This window comes from Carlito syrichta, unplaced genomic scaffold (genome assembly GCF_000164805.1).
Source record: "Carlito syrichta isolate Samal-C Ts95f unplaced genomic scaffold, Tarsius_syrichta-2.0.1 Scaffold307028, whole genome shotgun sequence".
NCBI classification, from domain to species: Eukaryota; Metazoa; Chordata; class Mammalia; order Primates; family Tarsiidae; genus Carlito; species Carlito syrichta.
Genome location: NW_007251124.1, coordinates 750,031 through 769,696, shown reverse-complemented (window position 1 = coordinate 769,696; position 19,666 = coordinate 750,031). Strand labels below are relative to the sequence as shown.

Here is a 19,666-nt window from a genome sequence, read left to right as displayed (position 1 = left end):
TGCTGCCGCTCGAGGAGGCGGTGGAGGGCTTCAAGGTGAGGGCGCGGAGCCGGGCGGGCGGGAGCGCGAGTCGCACAAAGGGAGGGGAGAGCCGAAGGGGCTTCCTTTTTTTCCGCCGAGAAAATGGCTGAGCCGGACGTGTGGTTCACAGCCGTCATTTCCTCTCTGTCCGCTCCAGAGCCTCCGCACTCAGATTTGGGAGGAAAACCTGTAGCTGGTGAGGAAGCCAGAAGTCTCTCCACCCTCACTCTTTCTCTATATGTCCCCGTGTTTCCCGGCTCACGAGCACATCGTATATAAAGACGGCCCATGGAGATCTCCTTTTGACAGTGTACAAGAAGTGCGTAAAACCGCGTACACTCGGCGAGCTTCAGAGACACTCCCACCAGCTCTCAGACAAAACACATTCGGACGTTAACTGTATACACATCAAGCAGATGCCCATCACTTAGTCTCTAAGCATTTCCCCAGCACTCTCCTGTAATCCGTCCTGTTGTAGAAGCTCACAGAAAAGAACACAGCTCTTCACTGCTTGAGTAAGTCCTATAACCACTCTGAGACTCGAGAGATAACACAGTTTTTATGAAGATTGAGTGAAGTCACATGATGCACGGAACCCTTTGTGAACTGCTCAACAGACCAGCACTGCTAAACAGTAACAGGGGAACAAAGTATTACATATAAAACAGTTGTATGGCAGCAATCAGGGAGTCCTTGATACTTTTTATTTTCTGTCTATTCCAGGGCTGCAGGAATACGTACACAGATATGTGCATGTTCAAATATGAGTACTTAATATTTATGGAGCTTTCGACTCTGTCATTTCACTCACTCTTGAGTAGGTCGGGGAAGGTGGCGTTTATACTTGTTACACGTAGGGAAAATGAGAAGTTAGTTCATTTTCTCAGTATACCTCTGCAGAAGACCTACACTGTAACTTTATGTCTTCTAGTCCAGTCACCTTTCCGCTGAACCATGCAATATCCTTCCAGGGACAGGTAGATGACTCACTGTTTAAGATATATACACACAAATTGCTAAAGGAGAGGTGTGGTGACCCCTGTGCTCTGGGCCTTCCTCCTGTGGGTGGCAGCGTGGCCCGAGGACAAGTTCTAACCAGGGGCTTGGCGTCAGGAGTATGGGTTCCATGTGTGATAAGCAGAATAGTCATGCTGATGCTAAGGTTTGCCTAATTTTGAACTCCCCATCTGTTTTGCTTTTTTCAGGAGCAAATCCAGAACCAGCTAGACCATCTAAAAAGAGTGAAAGACCTAAAGAAGAGACGTCGGGCACAGGGGGAGCAGGCACGAGCTGAGCTCTTGGTAAGGGCTGATGGAATTCACAGTTGCCCCTTCTGTGGGGCTGATGATACTTCCCTTAACCTTGTCCAGCCAGATCACTCAGAACTTGTAGTTACAGGTGGAACAACCCCATACAGCAGTGGGAACTCACTTGGAAAACCAGCAGATTCCCTGACTTTTTGGGAAAGGATGGAGGAGCTGTTTGGAACCCCTGGAAATCTGACCTATCAATAAAGTTTAGCCTACTAGCTCTGTGTAGACCCACACTGATCCTTGGCAAAGCTGAGATAGGTAAAATTCTTGGGTACAGGTAGCCTCCTTTGATACCATCCTACAGACAGGGGCTGATAGTGGATGCATGTAAGTCCTACTGTTGATTCTGGGATGTCCTTTCTTACAGCGCCTCACTTCTAAATTTTTCACTCTGCTTTCTTCCTCCACTCCCCGCAAGGTCTTGGGACATGGGCATGTACTAGGGGTATTTGATGTACTAGGGGTATTTGGGAATTTTGTTTTGAAAAACAAAGCAAGCCGGGTTCGGTGGCTCAGCCTGTAATCCTGCGCCTTGGGAGGCTGAGGTGAGTGGATTGCCTGAGCCTGCGGGTTTGAGACCCGCCTGGGCAACTTGGCGAGACCTCATCTTTACAATAAATCAAAAAATTAGCCGGGCGTGGTAACGCGCACCTGTGGTTCTCGCTACTTGAAAGGCTGAGGTGGAAGGATTGCTGGAGTCCAGCAGGTTGAGGCTGCGGTGGCCGGGAGTGGCCACTGCACTCCAGTCTGGGCAACAGAGTGAGACTCCAACTCAAAAAAAAAAAAAAAAAGAAAAGCAAAACAAAATATTGAAGTCCCAAAAACAAAAAATTCAGAGACTTTTATATTATACACATGTATACCTGCCACCTAGGTGTTAAAGAAATTTTTCTTGAACAATAAGCAAAATACTACAAATACTACAAAATACTACTAAAATACTACAAAATACTCGTCCATTAGAGGTAATTCCATGTGAAAAACAAACTCCCAGACTAGTAGTGTCTAGCATCGTCTTGTGAGAATTTGTCAGTCCTGGCATGGTGTAGTAAAGAACTTCAGAACAGGGAACTCATTTCTGTGGTGTCCTCAGATCCCACCTCTTGCTCTGTCCCTACAGAAGAGACCTCATCTCCTTGCTTGGAAATGTTCTAATGGATAGAGATTCTTCTCAGTGAGCCTGAGTGAACTCAAATCATTGTGCACACAGCGGTTTCCTTGTGGGAGGATTATCAAAGGAGAGAGACTGCCCTTCTCTGAGAAGCAGGGTGCCTGGACATGTTATGCTTGTAGGCTCTGACACTGCCCCGTCGTATAGACAACCTCTCTGGTCCTCAGTTTTCTAATCTGTTAAATGGGTAGGTTGGATTAGACTTGTAGTTCTCCAGCCAAGTCTACCACTGCCCTCTCCTCCTCTATAGAGATGGGTGGGTGTTGCTTTGACTGTCACTCAAAGAGTGGAGTAACTGGGGAGCATGGGGCAGGGATGCTAAATATCTTACACTGTAAGAAACAGTCTCATGATGGGCAGAATTGTATCTGCTAGGGTGCCGATAGCACCCCTTTTGAGAGACACTGAATTAATTGATTTTTATGGTTCTTTCAACTTTACTGTTTTGATTCTAAGATTATATTGTATGGTTTACATTTTTAAAATAATTACCCATAAGTATGAAAAGGATCTGTAAACAAAGGTGTTTACACATTGCTAAGTCGTGTAGTGAGTGTCTAAGAAGGGTGGTTATAATCAGTGAGGGAAGGTTCTCAGAAGAAGTCGAGTTTAGAACAGGTGTTGGCAAACTTTCTGTAAAGGGTTGGATAGTAAATATCGTTGGCTTTGTGGGCTGTACAGGCTGTGTGGCAATTAATCTACTCTGTTGTAGCTCAAAAGCAGCCACAGCCAGTATGGAAAGGAACGGGCATGACTGTGTCCCAACAAACATTTACTTGACTCCTTTGGCGTCATAGCTGATTCCTTATTTAGAGCAAAACTTTATGAGTCCTGATGGTGAGGGGTTAGGGGTGGGAGAAGGAAGGAAAGGCTTGCTGTGGCAAATAAGTCAACACCAAGAGGGAACCCTGGGAAACACTCATCCCAAGCCAGTGAGATAGGGCAGTTGGTGTGTGCCCACAAAGTCCAGATAGAGGATATGGAGGGTCCAAGGAAGCTGGTTGAGGAAATTGTGCCTGATTGTCCCAAATCATTCTTTGTAGGGTACATATCTGACCATGTCACTTGCCTGTGTGACAGTCTTTCATGGCTCCCAGGTGCAATAGAGTCCTTATTTCTTAGCCTGCCAGGTGAGGTATGATTTCACCTTACCTTTTCTAGTCTCTGCCCTCAGCTCTCATGTGCACCAGCCAGGCCTCAAGCACCATTTGCTTTCTCCCCTACTCTTGCCTGTGCCATTTCTTTCTTTCTTTTTTCTTTTTTTTTGAGTTGGAGTCTCACTCTGTTGCCCAGGCTAGAGTGCAGTGGCATGCTCCTGGCCACTGCAGCCTCAACCTGCTGGGCTCAGGCTAGGGTGCAGTGGCATGCTCCCGGCCACCGCAGTCTCAACCTGCTGGGCTCAGGCTATCCTTCCACCTCAGCCTTCCAAGTAGCTGGAACTACAGGTATGCACCACCATGCCTGGCTAAATTTTTGATTTATTGTAGAAATGAGATCTCACCAAGTTGCCCAGGCTGGTCTTGAACCCATGGACTCAAGCAATTCTCTCACCTCAGCCGCCTGTGTCATTACTTATGCCAGGAAAGCCCTCCATCATCCCCTCCATAGTGAATTCCTGTTCATCCTACATTCATTCACACAGACCCTATGTGAACGTTGCTTCTGTGAAGACTGTAACAACTTCTTTCACTTCAGGCTGTCACCCTTTCTTTAATTACCCATCCATGACTATGCAAATCATATGAACTTGACTGACTTGTTAACCTGAGTTACTCGAGGGCAGGGCCTTTTTCTTCATTATCATGAGTAACTCAGTTCCTGGCCATTATGTGTCCACTCAGTAAAGACTGGAAATAATGAGTGAGTGAGTGAGCACGGTGGTGGTTTTAGTATGCTAGGATGAAATGGTGATGTCCTTGGGTGGGTACTCACATCAGGAGAGAGATATGAAGGGCTCTAGAATTGAGTGTATCCTCTCTTCACTGCCCTTCCCTGTCATCTGCACAGAGCCTGACCCAGATGGAGCGGGAGAAGATCGTTTGGGAGTTTGAGCAGCTGTATCACTCCTTGAAGGAGCATGAATATCGCCTCCTGGCCCGCCTTGAGGAGCTAGACTTGGCCATCTACAACAGCATCAACGGTGCCATCACCCAGTTTTCCTGCAACATCTCGCACCTCAGCAGCCTGATCACCCAGCTGGAAGAGAAGCAGCAACAGCCTACCAGGGAGCTCCTGCAGGTGAGGCTTGGAGAGCCCTGCCATGACAGCCCCCACTAAAAATTATCTCCCTTCACCAAGTAGTATTGAGGACCCCCTGTGTTCTTGTTAACTCTGTGGGAGTATCAAGGGCTTGCCAAACTCTATATTGGGCTTGTTAAGAGGAAAATATGTTCACTAGCAGTTCTGGTTGACACAGCTTGGATCAGTCAGTTGCATCGTCTCACGAAAAGGGCAAAAAGATGCATAAACCTGCCCTGCACTGACAAGCGGTCTGATCACAGGCAAGATTCTTGAACTTTCTAGGCCTCAGTGACCTTATTCGCTCATTGTGTAATGAGGGGTTTGGACCACACTACACATTTGGACCATTCAGAGACCCTGCTCATTCAGGTATCCTGTAATTTTGACATAACACATGCACATCACAACCATAAAACAACATGCACTTGAGCAAGACTGGTTAGCCTGAGTAATCTGTGATTTAACCTTGGTCATGCAGGTGTTAGAGCTGTAGCAGACCTAACCCACTAAGACCACAGGAAATGGTCTGGCCATCATTTGCTCATTCAGCACACATTAATTTTCTGTTCTGGGTCGGGGCCATTCTAGGCACTGGAATTAAATGTTGAATAAGCTTTCCTGAATTATGTTTTAGTGTGGGGACCAGACAATAAATGAACAGTTATCACAAGTGTTAATAAATGCTATTAAAAAGGGATGATGGGGTGGAACAAGGGTCAGCTAATTATGGCCAATCACTTGTTTTTTTGTTTGTTTTGTTTTTTGTTTTTTTTGAGTTGGAGTCTCACTCTGTCACTCAGACTGGAGTGCAGTGGCCGCTCCCGGCCACCGCAGCCTGGACCTGCTGGGCTCCGGCGATCCTTCCTCCTCAGCTTTCCGAGTAGCCGGAATTACAGGCATGCGCTACCACGCCCGGCTAATTTTTTGATTTATTGTAGAGATGAGGTCTCGCCTGCCCAGGCGGGTCTCGAACCCACGAGCTCAGGCAATCCATTCACCTCAGCCTCCCAAAGCCGCGGGATTACAGGCTGAGCCACCGAGCCCGGCTCAATCACTTGTTTTTAAATGTCTTGGGTGCTAAATACGGTTTTTATATTTTTAAATGGTTGGGAAAAAATCAGAAGCATGTGTTTCATGATATGTGAAATTGTATGAAATTCAAATTTAGTGTCCACACATTTTTATTGGAACAAAGCCATGCTTGTTCATTTATGTATTACCTGTCATTGCTTTAGCAGAAGTAGCAAAAAAAGAGACTGTATGCCTCACAAACCCTAGAATATTTGCTGCCTAGCCTTTTAAGAAAAAGTTTTCTAATCCCTGCTGTAGAATAATAAGAGAAGACAGCTTGAGCCTCAGTGTACATCAGTATTTAATTGCCAGGGACAAAAGGCAGTGCTTGCTAGGAGTACAATTGACCAGGGAGGTAGAACGTGACCTGGAAGGAGGAATGTTTTAGGAACGAGGGAGTGGACAATACAATAATGCAGGTGAGGTCAAATAGTATCAGAGTTGATTTCTGTTTGGTTTAAAAACATGGCCAAGATTGGTGACCTTATATGGAACTGCCATGTGGAATAAATTGGGCAGGAGCCATGTTAGGGGGAGTTGAGTGGTGACTGGGTGGGGTGAATGGAGACTACAAGAGTAGATGACTGTGTCAAGAAGTAGACTATGAAGGACATGCAAGAAAATACTTAGAGATGAGGTAGGATTGTGGTGCTTTATCTGGAGGGAATGCTTAAAGAAACTAGTTAAACATATTTTCAAAGTGTATATGGGAGAGTCTTATTTTGTAAAGTTTCCAGGCTAGGAAAGACGTTGAAGCTGTAAGAAATGATGTGCTGATCAGTAGTGTTTTGATCCTGAGAAGGCAGGTGAGAATGAGAACTAAAGCACATGTATAGGAGTGAGCTTCCAGGGTTTTCTGTTGTATGGGAAGAAAGTGACTGTTTCAGAGTATGGAAAAGCATGTTGATCTGCAAAAAATAGTAGGAGTATTTGGTCAGTGAACATCCATTTATCATAGGACCTTTATGCTCCATTTGCGACTCTCTTGTCTGCTTTGCTTTCTCAGATCTTGACTACTCTGGGGCAGATGTGACAAAGCAGATCGTCGGGCTTGTCCAGGGTTGGGATTTTGAAAGATAGACTTGAGGGTGATTCATTTTTATTGTAAAATATACAGAACATAAATTTCATCATTTCAAAGTGTAACTCTGTGGCACAAAAGTAGCATTTTGTAAATTTACAATATTGGGCAATTATCAACCAGTCTAGATCCAAAACACTTTCATCATCCCAAAGAGAAACCCCATACCATTAAGCAATCACTTCTCATTCCCTTCTCCTAACCTCTGGCTACATGGATTAGTCTGTTGTAGATGTTTGGTAGAAGTGAAATCGTACAATATGTGGCCTTTCTCCCACCCCCCAGCATAATCTGTTCAAGGCTCATCCATGTTTCAGTACTTCATTCCTTTTTATGGCTGAATAATCTTCCATTTTATGGATATATACTGCCTTTTGTATATTCATCAGTTGATGGACATCTGAGTTGCTGTTCTCTTGGCTACTGTGAATAGTGCTGCCGTGAACATTAAAAATGTAAAACTTTGTCCACGCGCGGTGGCTCAAGCCTGTAATCCCAGCACTCTAGGAGGCCAAGGCAAGAGAATTGCCTGAGCTCAGGGGTTCAAGACCAGCCTGGACAATATGGTGAGACCTTGTCTCTACAATAAATCAAAAAATTAGCTAGGCATGGTGGCACGCACCTATAGTTCCAGCTACTTGGAAGGCTGAGGCGGAACGAATGCCTGGGCCCAGCAGGTTGAGGCTGCAGTGGCTGTGAGCGTACCACTGCACTCCAGCTTGGGCAAGAGAGTGAGAGCCCAACTCAAAAAAAAAAAAAGTAAAACTTCACAAATTTATGTGCCATCCTTCTGCAGGGGCCATGCTAATTTTCTCTGCATGGTTCCAATTTGAGTATATCTGCTATTAAAACAAGCACATACTTAAGGTTTTAAAACCTTTTTTTTTTAAGGCAGGAGGTATTTGTGAGAATTTTTTTGAACAGATGGATCAAGAAACTGAAACTGGATGATGAGGAAGGTGGAGAAAGAAGGGGTGGGCTCTCAAAGATTTTAAAAGAGTGCTCATGGTGGAAGTCATTGGAAGAGCAAGCTGAATTTTACTTAATGAGGAAATATCAGAGGTGCTCCTATTGAGTCAGAACGAGGCAAGTTGTCTTGTAGACTGTCATCTCTGTTTAACATTAATTGTACTTGTGGTTTTAACCAGTTCAGTTAGATAAAATAATTAGAGGCATAAGAATCGGAAAGTAGCCAGTCACCATGGCTCAAGCCTATAATCCCAGCACTTTGGGAAGCTGAGGCGAGAGGATTGCCTGAGCGTCGGTTCAAGACCAGCCTGGGCAACTTAGCAAGACCTTGTCTCTACCAATAAATCAAAAAATTAGCTGGGCATGGTAGTGCGTGCCTGTAGTTCCATCTACTTGGAAGGCTGGGGCGGAAGGATTGCCTAAGCCCAGCAGGTCAAGACTGCAGTAGCCGTGAGCATGCCACTGCACTCTAGCCTGGGTGATAGAGTGAGACTTCAACTCAAAAAAAAAGGAATTGGAAAGTGAGTTAACATAGAGAAATTAGCAGTCTTCATGTGCCAGATAGCCACTAGGAGACATATTAGAAGTGAATATCCCATTTCCAGTTGCACAAATAATAAAATACCTAGAATTAAACTTGTAAGAAATGTATGAAAACCTTTGTGGAAAAAATTATAAAACACTCCAGAAAGATAAACTTGAGCAAATAAGAAGCTATTCCTTATTCTTTAATAAGACATTTCAGCAGCAAGTTTTTGATCCTTCAAATTCATAAACTTAATTCAGTTTTTGTTTTGGTTGCATGGATATACTGCATAGTGGTAAAATCTTGTTTTTTTGTGTGACTGTCACCTGAATAGTGTACATTGTACCTGTTAAATAATTTCTTATCCCTCTACCCCTCCCACTCTTGCAAATTCAATAAAAATGGCAACAAGCTTTTTTTCTAGATATTTAAACACAACAAAGCCTATTATAATTAAAGCTATTGGTATCAACACAAGGAAAACACACACACATATTGTAACTAGCCAAAAGATGGTATTAAAAGAAAATATTTGCAACAAATACCACAAATAGAAATAACAGGACCAGACTTGGTGGTCCATGCCTGTAATTCCAACATTTTGGGAGGTCGAGTTAGAAGGATCACTTGAGGCTATGAGCTGGGCAACATAATGAGACATTCCCCCGTGACCCACCCAGTCTCTAGTAAAAGCAAAATTAGCCAGGAATCATGATGATGATACATTCTTCTAGGCTTAGTTACTTGAGAGGCTCAGGTGGGAAGAGCACTTGAGCAGACGTTCAAGGTTATGGTGAGCTGTGATCATACCCCTGCACTTCATCCTGGGTCACAGAGCAGGAACCTGCCTCAAAAAAAAAAAAGAAGGAAAAATAAAGAAATAGTTCTAACATATAAAGAACTTCCAAAAATTAAAGGGAAAATAGACAAATTGCAAAGGGCATATAAAATTAGCCAATAAACATATGAAAAAATTTTCAGCTGTACTTACGAGATGAATCAGATTAAAACTACACCAAAGTACCCTTTCTTACTCATTAGAATACAAAAAAAATGTCAGCATAATACATTGTTGGCAAAGAGAAATACACTGTGAGAGATATACATGTATGCTAATGGGAATGCAAAATTGTACAATGCTTTTGGAGGAGAATTTGGCAATATTTAACAACACTATATATGTATGTGTGTATATATATGTGTGTGTGTGTGTGTGTGTGTGTGTGTGTGTATACACACACACTTTTATTTTATTTTATTTTATTTTTTTGAGTTGGAGTCTCACTCTGTCGCCCAGACTGGAGTGCAGTGGCCACTCCCGGCCACCGCAGCCTCGACCTGCTGGGCTCCCACGATCATTCCGCCTCAGCCTTCCAAGTAGCTGGAACTACAGGCACGTGCTACCACGCCCGGCTAACTTTTGATTTATTGTAGAGATGAGGTCTCGCCAAGTTGCCTAGGCGGGTCTCGAACCCGCGGGCTCAGGCAACCCACTCACCTCAGCCTCCCAAGGCACGGGATTACAGGCTGAGCCACCAAGCCCGGCTTACATACTCATTTATATATGCATACACACACACAGTTAGACTTTGACTAAGAATCTTTCTAAAATGGGAGTGGGAATGGAGAGAGGTTAATGAGTACAAATATACAATTTGATAGAAGAAATAAGATCTAGTGTTTGATAGATCAGTTGACTATATAATCTACTGCATATTTCAAAATTGCTAGAGGATAATAATTAATAATTCAAATGTTTCTAGCATAAATAGTTAAGGATGATGGATATCCCAATTACACTGATTTGATATTTCAAATTATGTGACTATTATATTATCACAGATATCCCCAAAATATGTGCATTTATTGTGTATCAATTAAAAACTAAATTTAAAAAAGAATCTTTGCAGGAATTTACCTTGAAGATATACCTAAAACAACAAAAAACCAAGCCAGGCATGGTGGCTCACATCTGTAATCCCAGCTGTTTGGAAGGCTGAGACAGGAGGATTGCTTGAGCCCAGGAGTTCAAGACTAGCATAGACAACATAGGAGACCTTGTCTGTACAAGAACTTAGGCATGGTGGTGGGTACCTGTTGTCCCAACTGCTTGGGAGACTGAGGCAGAAGGACTGCTTGAGCCCAGGAAGTCAAGACTGTGGTGAGCTGTGATCATGGCACTGCACTCCAGTCTGAGTGACAGAGTGAGACTCCGACACACACACACAACACACATACAGAATGAGAGATACTTATGAACTGATATGGAGTTGTTTTCTGTGAATATTGCTGTGTGAAAAAACTCAAAATATAAAATACAGTGTGTTACTTTTTTGTGAGAAATTGGAAAATACATGTGTCTGCTTGTTTTTACAAAGGAAATTGGAAGGATAAACCAAAAAATACTGGGGATGGGGAGAATGATATATCAGGGGATAGAGGAGACAGTGACAAGGACACCCTCGCCAAGTCTCAGACATTTTGAACACCAAAATAAATAAGAATAGTAATGGGTTATGACCATTTAATAAAATAAAAATCTGTGAGCCAGGCACGATGGCTCTTTGGGAGGCTAAGGCAGTAGGATTGCTTGAACCCAGGAGTTCAAGACCAGCCTGGGCAGCACAGAGAGACCTGTTCTACAAAAAATTAAAAAATTAGCTAGGCATGGTGGCACATACCTATAGTCTCAGCTACTCAGGAGATTGAGGCAGAAGGATTGCCTGAGCCTGGGAGATCCAGGCAGTGGTGAGCTGCGATCATGCTACTGAGCTGTGGTCTGGGCAAGAGTGAGACCCTGACTCAAAAAAAGAACCTATAAGTACATGCTAATAATAAATAAGAAGGAGAAATTCTTTTCGGTAGACTGTCAATAAGTAACATAGAAGGAATTTTGGAAGTTAGAAATTTACCATTTGGCAATTATCATAGTAAAAATTAATTCTAACAAAAATAATCAGCAGACGCTACATCTAAGGTGGGAAGTGTGATGAGGACTGGAAATATCACTTATAGATTACTTATTAATTACAAAAGGTAAAACAGTAACTATACACAGATCAAAATTAGTATTGGCAGTAAAGGACAAGTGAATATTATATACCTTTAGAAGGATACAACATACACTAGTTAAAGATGATACAACCTGAATTTTCTCATGAGGAAAATATCTGACAAACCCATTTGGAGGTACATTGTATAAAATAATTGGCTTGTACTAAACGATATAAATGCCAAGAAAGAAACCAGTGCAGAGGAACTGTTCTAGTTAAAGACATATGTCATGCTGGGCATGGTGGCATGCACCTGTAGTCCCAGCTACTCAGCAAAGAGGATCACTTGAGCCTAGGAGTTTGAGACCGGCCTGGGGAACATAGTGAAACCTTATCTCTTAAAAAAGTTTTTTAGAAAAGATTAAAAAAAGAGAGGTGATGATAATTAAATACAACGAATAATCCTAGATTACTGCAGTGGTTCAGGATAGGATAGCTGTAAAGAACATTAATGCAAATGATTACATTAGAACACAGACTATGGGCTAGATAAACATATCAATGTTCAATTTCCTGCATTTGATAACTGTACTGTAGTTGTATAAGAAAATGTATTTGTTCTTAGGAACTCCTCATGGAAGTATAAGGGGATATAATGTAAAGAATGAACTCCCAAATGGTTCTGACCAGAAATACATCATACATATGGGAGAGGGAGACAAAAATGATAAATTTAGTGAAAAAGTTGGTAAATCTGGGACAAAAATATACTGGAGTTCTATGTCATAGCAGTTTTTCTGGGTATTTAAAATTAGTTCACAATAAAAAGAACGCAAGCTGAACAGGTAGGTAGTTGAGGTCCAAGAATAGGTAAGTAAATTTAAACTCATGAGGTCCTTAACCAGTGGATGGTGGTGCTGGAGGGCATAGGAAATGCTGCTGTAGCAAATAGAGTGTATCTCAGTTTCCTCTGCCTGATATTTAGTTTCTTGAGACTGTGAGTTATGTTCCAGTGATCCTTGTCTTCCTGGTTTCTTCCAGGTGGGCCAGCTCATAGTTCGGTTCTCAACAGACATCTGTGAAAAAAAACTGAAAGTTATGAATGACTTCTCATGGTTATCCTTTTCCTTTCTCTTGCAGGACATTGGGGATACCTTGAGCAGGTACAGTTTTCTCTCCCCCTAGTGTTAAATCAAATTTGGGGAGATTGTCTTCCTCATATTTGTAAATCCTGAAAGGATCTCAGAGCCTGGGATGGACATCTTGCTAAACTGACACATCTCCTATTCATCCCTGAAAAGAAGCACTAGTGTGCAAGGAACTAAATGAACACAGCCCTTCTCAATACAACTCAGGAATTACTGACAAATTGTGGGATGGGGTGGGGTAGAGGATTTATGTGGAAAGATGATGGTAGATTTAGAGATATGGGGACACTTCTATGGAGAAGGTGGGGCCTTATAGGGACTTGGGCAGAGTGCGAGGGTAGCGTATGGTTGTCTCTTCCTACGCATTCCTTTCCCATTCATTATCTCATTTTTTTCCTATAATGGGGAAAATAAGGCCTAAGTAAGTGTGACTGGCCTAGAGTTTTATAATTACTGATGAGCCAACTGAATTTTGGCTCTTATTCTTATTATTTCTCTATCTAACATCAAATGGAAAGTGAGGAAGATCTCCCTGGGAACTGGGACATGACCAAAGAGGGTGCCAATAGGCCAGATCAGAGTTGTATTAGCAGGATGCATACAGAACAAATGGGATAGACCTTGGAAAGATAAAGTTTGATATGAGTGCCTTCAGTGCTGGAGACTGACTTGAGAGAGCTGGACTTTGAGGGTGATTAAAATCCTGAATGGTGAAAACTTTGCAGAGGAAAATGGAGCTGGACTATGTGGGAACTCTTGGAGAGATGGGGGAGGGCCTTACAGAAGGAGTGGGTTGGCTGGGAGGTTTATGTGGATAAAACCATGTTGATGGAGTTAAGGTTTTTAAGGGCCTCTGGAATGGAGATAAGATGGAGTTCATATCAGCCAGATGACCCAAGCTAACACTACCTTTGCCTGCTGCTTTTTTATGCCAATCCATCTCTAACCTAATATATAAGGGTAGATCCCTTGGACCATAGCAGTTTGTGACATTAAGAACTGGGTTTAGAGCTTTGGCTTCTTCCCCTACCTTGGGGAGGTGAATCGCTCGCTCTTTCTCTTTAATTTACTTTCTAAATAAACTTTGCTTGAAAACTTAAAAAAAAAAGAATTGGGTTTGGCCATCTGAGATAGGAAACCAAAATTTCATTGGCTTAAGGCTTAAACATTATAAAAATATTTCTCACCATATAAGAAATGTGAGGATAAGGTACCCCAGGGCTGGTATGGTAGTTCCAGTGATGCTCAAAGATTCGAGTTTCTTCCAGTTCACTTTCTACTGTCCCTGAGACATGGTCTTCAGATAGTCTGAGATAACTGATAAAATACGAAGCAGGAGGAAGGAAATTAGCCATAACACATTCCTTTTTAAGCAGACTTCTCAAATTACCACAATATTTCTTACCTCTCATTGGCCAGTACTCAGTCACAAGGTCATATCTAGCTACAAGGGAGATTGGGCAACCATGAGCCATAAAATGTAGAAGACAACAGAAGGGATATTGGTTAGGCAGTCTTTGCCAAAGACTTCCTTGCAGAGAAGGAGAAATTGGGTCTTGTCCCCTAGAGAGTAACTTGCCTTTCTGTCTAAAGATGTCATTCTCTCCACATTTGGGTACCTGAGAATTCTAGATAGTTGTCCACCATAAATATCAAAGACTCTCATGGGATCACATGCTTTCTGACAAGGTCAGCATCATCTTCAATTTAATTCCATGAATGTTTTTGATGACTTGCTACTTGAAAAGCTAAACTCTGTTTTGGGGGCTTTGAGAACGAATGAAATATTTCCTCTGTTCTAGTCTAGAGGATTATAGTCTAGGAAGAGAAGATGGGAAGAGCTATAGTGGCTCGTTTTAAAGACTGTCCACTTGTGTTGGACAGTTTAACCCAGACCCTGTCCTAACCCCTGGAAGGTCATAGAATTGGAGAAGAAATTTACTCATATTTTTTAAATTTAGGGCTGAAAGAATCAGAATCCCTGAACCCTGGATCACACCTCCAGATCTGCAAGAGAAAATTCACATTTTTGCCCAGAAATGTCTGTTCTTGACGGAGAGTCTAAAGCAATTCACAGGTAATATGAGGGAGAAATCTGAGGGGAAGTGAATTTAAATTCTAAGTATCTGTGTGTTGCCTGAAGGATATATTTTTCAGTCAGAAACTGAATATCTTCTCTTTTTCTCTTCTTAGAAAAAATGCAGTCAGATATGGAGAAAATTCAAGGTAAATTTATTCATCTACAGGGCTTTTGATGTTGAAGTTTCTTGGGAAGAACATCTGCATTAAAAATATGGGAAAATGGGAGAAGGGTGATATCCAATGATGAGCCTCCCCAGATATAGGGTCCTGTTAATTTTTTCAATTAATAGCCTCCTATTCTAATTTGAAATCTGTTAACTAAATTCAGTCAGTTCTCAAGTCTGCATCGCTGGAGAAGAAAATAGGCAGTCTAAAAATAAATCCAGGATTAACTTCGTTATTTATTTTTTTTATTGGAAAAGAGAATGAACAAAAATTATCCGGGTTATGTTTCACTTGAGCCAGTATTTATCAGTGTAACTTACTGAGTTCCTACAGGTTGTGGGCACAGGTGCCAACAGCAAGAATCAAGCAGCACTAATGGAGGTGGCTAGGAGGGGCACTCGGGAATCAGACTGCCTGCTGACTTAGGGATCAGACTGCATGCTGGCTCACTGGAGGATGGAATTCTTGATCTTGGCTCAGTTTAGCCCCATATTCTACCAGTCTCAAACATATGGTTATCCTGCTTCTTAAGGTTTCTTGATCCCTTTTCCCTTAAAGCTCTTGAGTGGATAATAGAGCCATACGTTGTATGAAGAAATCAGTGCATGGCTGACAACAGGAGTTCTGGGGTTTCTAGTGGAGACCACTGCTCTATGACTAGCGAATGCTCTCCTAGTTACATATTTCCTGTAAATACTCATGACTTGCATAACTCCTTTTCTCTTTTTTTTTTTTTTCAGAATTAAGAGAGGCTCAGTTATACTCAGGTAGGTGATGGAAGACAAAACCATATTGGGGTATGGAGTAAAAATCCTTGTGAACCTAACAAATACTATGGACAATTTTTGGAAAATGCCTAAGTTTGGATTATTTAGGTTCCATTTGAAAACATGGTAAACAACAACCCACAAAAACCCATTGGTTATTTCTATATGTTTATAATATCTTTGCTTCCTGAAATGCCTCAGAACTGAAGCCACAGGGTGATCAATCTCAGGTGTTATGAAGGATTATCGAGTGGACCTGCAGTTCTCCAAAAGTAAAATGCTACTAGTACACTGGTACATTGCTCTGCCGTTCCAGCCTCAGGGGCAAATTGTGGATTGCAACAAGCAGGAGTGATTGAGGTCAACTTTACTCTGAGTACTAGAGAGAGTCTACGAATCTGTTTCATACCACATTATGCCTCATGGTAAAGTTTGAGACTCCCCGTCCCCTTGAAAACCACCTTCACCCTCTAATTAGAGAGATTGAATGATTCTGTGATTTCAGAGGTTTGTACTTTGTATAGTCACACAGCCACCTTCTGTTATGGGGAATTCTCTTCATGAAGAGAAGGTCTCCACATATAGTAGTTCTTCCTTTATTGGTGTCCACTGACTGAACCATATTTTTAGTTCTTTCAGCAAGTATTAACTGAGTACCTTGCTTATGTCATACAATGTCTAACATTGTGTAGAAGTACCTTAGAGGGAAGAGAAGTGTATAAGACACTGTCTTACTATTGGAATTTACATTATCTAACTGGAGGTATATCCATGACACAGAAAAGAGGTAGTGACTGTCATGGGCAGATTATTGAGCCCAAAACCAGAAGTTCTGAGGTTCTTGGTCCCCTCCACCTCTTGCCTATCTTGAACCTTTTGTGGGAATCGTTTAGCCTGCCTGGACTTTGATTTCTCAAAGGTAATATTTGGGAATCTTCCTCCTGGACAAGATGTGACAACCAGATAAGAGAATATATATCAATGCTTTTAAAGCAGGAAAGCACCACAAGATTGCAAGATGTTATACTAAATACCAGAGGAGCTGACACGGTGATAGACAGTTTTCAATTTAAGAATGGGAAGAGTAATATGACTTGAGCTTGTTAAGAAAAACTTTGAGGAGGATGTGAGTCTTACACTTGAGAAGATGAATAGGGTTTGGATGTACAGAGTGAAGCTCTCAGAGAATGGATAAAAGGGTAATTTGAAATGTGAGCAAATTGGTAAAGATTTTCTATCATTCCCAAATGCCAAATCTCTGAAAACTGAAAGCTATTTTTATTATTTTATAGCAAATTAATTATGGTAGCAAAACCTGAATTTATGTGGTACTATTTAAAGTCTTTATGTTACATAAGGTAAACACTCATAGGTCTCACAGCAGATCTCTAATATTTTATTATAGAGTGCTACATCAGACCCTACCTATCTAACATTTGTAGTATTCTGAATTCTGTGAAACTTTTGTTCCCAGAAGCTTTCAGATTAAGAGATTGTAGGCAGGTAAGAAAACCCTGGATTCAATTTATTATGAATATTGTGGCTTAAAATGTGAAAGAACAAGGGTAAAATTTTAGTAACCTGGCTAAAAAGGGTAACCAGGTAATCTAAGCAGTAATTTTTGAAGTATGGTCTTTAGGGTATATTATAAAATGAATATAACCTCTAGTAGGGAGCTCTTATTTTCAGGGAAGTAGGAGAAAGGCTGAGTTCAGAGTGGGCTCTCCTGGTTCTCAGACCAACCAACCCTCCCCTATGTGTCTCTGCAGTGGACGTGACCCTGGACCCAGACACAGCCTACCCTAGCCTGATCCTCTCTGATAATCTGCGGCAAGTGCGGTACAGTTACCTCCAACAGGACCTGCCCGACAACCCTGAGCGGTTCAATCTGTTTCCTTGTGTCTTGGGCTCTCCATGCTTCATCGCTGGGAGACATTACTGGGAGGTAGAGGTGGGAGATAAAGCCAAGTGGACCATAGGTGTCTGTGAAGACTCAGTGTGCAGAAAAGGTGGAGTAACCTCAGCCCCCCAGAATGGATTCTGGGCAGTATCGTTGTGGTATGGGAAAGAATATTGGGCTCTTACCTCCCCAATGACTGCCCTCCCCCTGCGGACCCCTCTCCAGCGGGTAGGGATTTTCCTGGACTATGATGCTGGCGAGGTTTCCTTCTACAACGTAACAGAGAGGTGTCACACCTTTACTTTCTCTCATGCTACCTTTTGTGGGCCTGTCCGGCCCTACTTCAGTCTGAGTTACTCGGGAGGGAAGAGTGCAGCTCCTCTGATCATCTGCCCCATGAGTGGAATTGATGGGTTTTCTGGCCATGTTGGGAATCATGGTCATTCCATGGAGACCTCCCCTTGAGGAGGTGAACTCAGGTCAAAAGGGCTGTTGGCTATAATCCTGCACCAGGCGCAAGGCATCTTGTTGCCTTACCACTTCTTGTCCATCACAGCTGGATATCCTTACCACGTTCCATGCCCTTGCCGTGGGAGACAGGATGTCCATGATCTCTATCATCCTCTTCCTTTCCGTGCAAATTGTGAGACAATGAGAAGGATCAAGGTTTTCCAGAAATAAAAACTAGATGTCCACCTCCAGTGTTTCACACTTTTTGGTTTTACACATTACTGGAGGGGATAAAGAGTACAGGTAATCTTTGGACTTGGGAGCCATTCAAGATACTTAAATACCTGCTTGGCTCAGCCTGGCTCCCTCTGGTTCAGCCCCACACAGTGATTATGGGTATTTGCTGTCATTTCTGTACTAGGGCTCCTTTCTAAGAACCTAGACTGGAACTACAAGGCCCTGTCGGCATGGCTCCCTTTATCCCAATTTTTCCTTCTGGGAACAGTACCTCTACCCCTGATTCTCAATCTGCCGTAGTTTTATTAACTCCATTAAAGAAGCCTGTATGTGTTTTGGTTAGTTACAGTTATTTTACAGTAATGGTGGGAAATGGCCCCGCCTCTGTTGAGATAATGTTCTAATCAGTGTCTCTTTGCCTTTGTATCTTTTTTGAGGACTTTGCTCCCTTCATTCTAATGAAAGGTGTATTTTGGTGCTGGGTGCACATCATCTAGGATAATATTCTGCCCAACTCCGTCCACTGTTTCTAGTTCCCTTCCCAGTCACAGTTGTGGACTAGTGGTCAGTCATGCACCATCCCTGGAAGGATTCTGGGGCAGTATTCTGGAGGCTCGTTGACCTCTTGCCTCCTTTTTCCATTGCCTTTAGGGGTGGGTGAGCTGACCTTTATAACGTGTATACCATCAAGTAGGAGGCAGCACCATCCCCATGGCCATTGGATAGACATACAGAAGTCCAAAGGCTAGGGCAGATCACTTTGAGCAAGCCCCCATGATGGTTCTCAGTCCTGCTTCTCTTTGGGTACATGCTCCTCTGTTTAAAAATAAAGTGAATATGGATGTTTACATTGTTGTTGTTTTCCGGGTCTTGGTAGGATTGGATTTACAGATGTTCTAAAGGATGGGGGGAGGAAATGGTAATGGTGTTGATTTCCCATATGGGTCCAGAAGCCCATTCTGGCTGATATTTTACTTTGAACTGGATGATAAAACTACTTTCTCAGTACCATGACATTATTTTCTAATAATGCTGAAAAAGTAGTAGTGTGCATTGTAGGTTACAGCTCTTGTATTGGTTAATCCTGTAATTTTACTAGGAACGTGTTTCCTCAAGTCCTTTCTGCAATTGGCAGTGGAAAAGATAATGCCGTGATGCTTGACAAAGATTAGAGGGCCTAAAACTTGCTTCCCAGCCCAGGACCACCAGCCCAAGTCCTTGAGGGCATGGGATCACTATGTCCTGAGGAAGAAAGATCAGGTTGAGAGAATAACTTTGTTACCAAGTATTTGAATCTTTCCACTTCTAGATTTGACCTCAGAAGACTAGATTCTATGGGCTGTACCTAGTACTGGTCTAGGCATTCTGGTTCCATGGATGAAGATCATGAGTTGGTGATATGTCCTAATTCTTCATTTATTCATCAGGTTTTAAGAGAAATAATATAACCAGGGTTAGAGAAGGTGTTTTCATGAACCTAGGTTAACTTTTGCCGAATACTTTGAGATCTAATGCGTATGATATATGTGTA

General features: G+C 42.4%; 1 protein-coding gene across 1 annotated transcript; it reads left to right on the top strand.

Annotated features, from left to right (window-relative positions):
* The first annotated feature begins 6 nt into the window (after positions 1 to 6).
* On the top strand, positions 7 to 18,983 carry TRIM27 (tripartite motif containing 27). Its single transcript, XM_021715371.1, has 8 exons — positions 7 to 35; positions 1,227 to 1,322; positions 4,513 to 4,743; positions 12,527 to 12,549; positions 14,496 to 14,611; positions 14,728 to 14,760; positions 15,522 to 15,548; positions 17,318 to 18,983. The coding sequence occupies exons 3-8, from the start codon at positions 4,525 to 4,527 to the stop codon at positions 17,911 to 17,913; spliced, it is 1,014 nt and encodes a 337-aa protein (XP_021571046.1). The 5' UTR covers positions 7 to 35; positions 1,227 to 1,322; positions 4,513 to 4,524; the 3' UTR covers positions 17,914 to 18,983.
* The last annotated feature ends 683 nt before the right edge of the window (positions 18,984 to 19,666 follow it).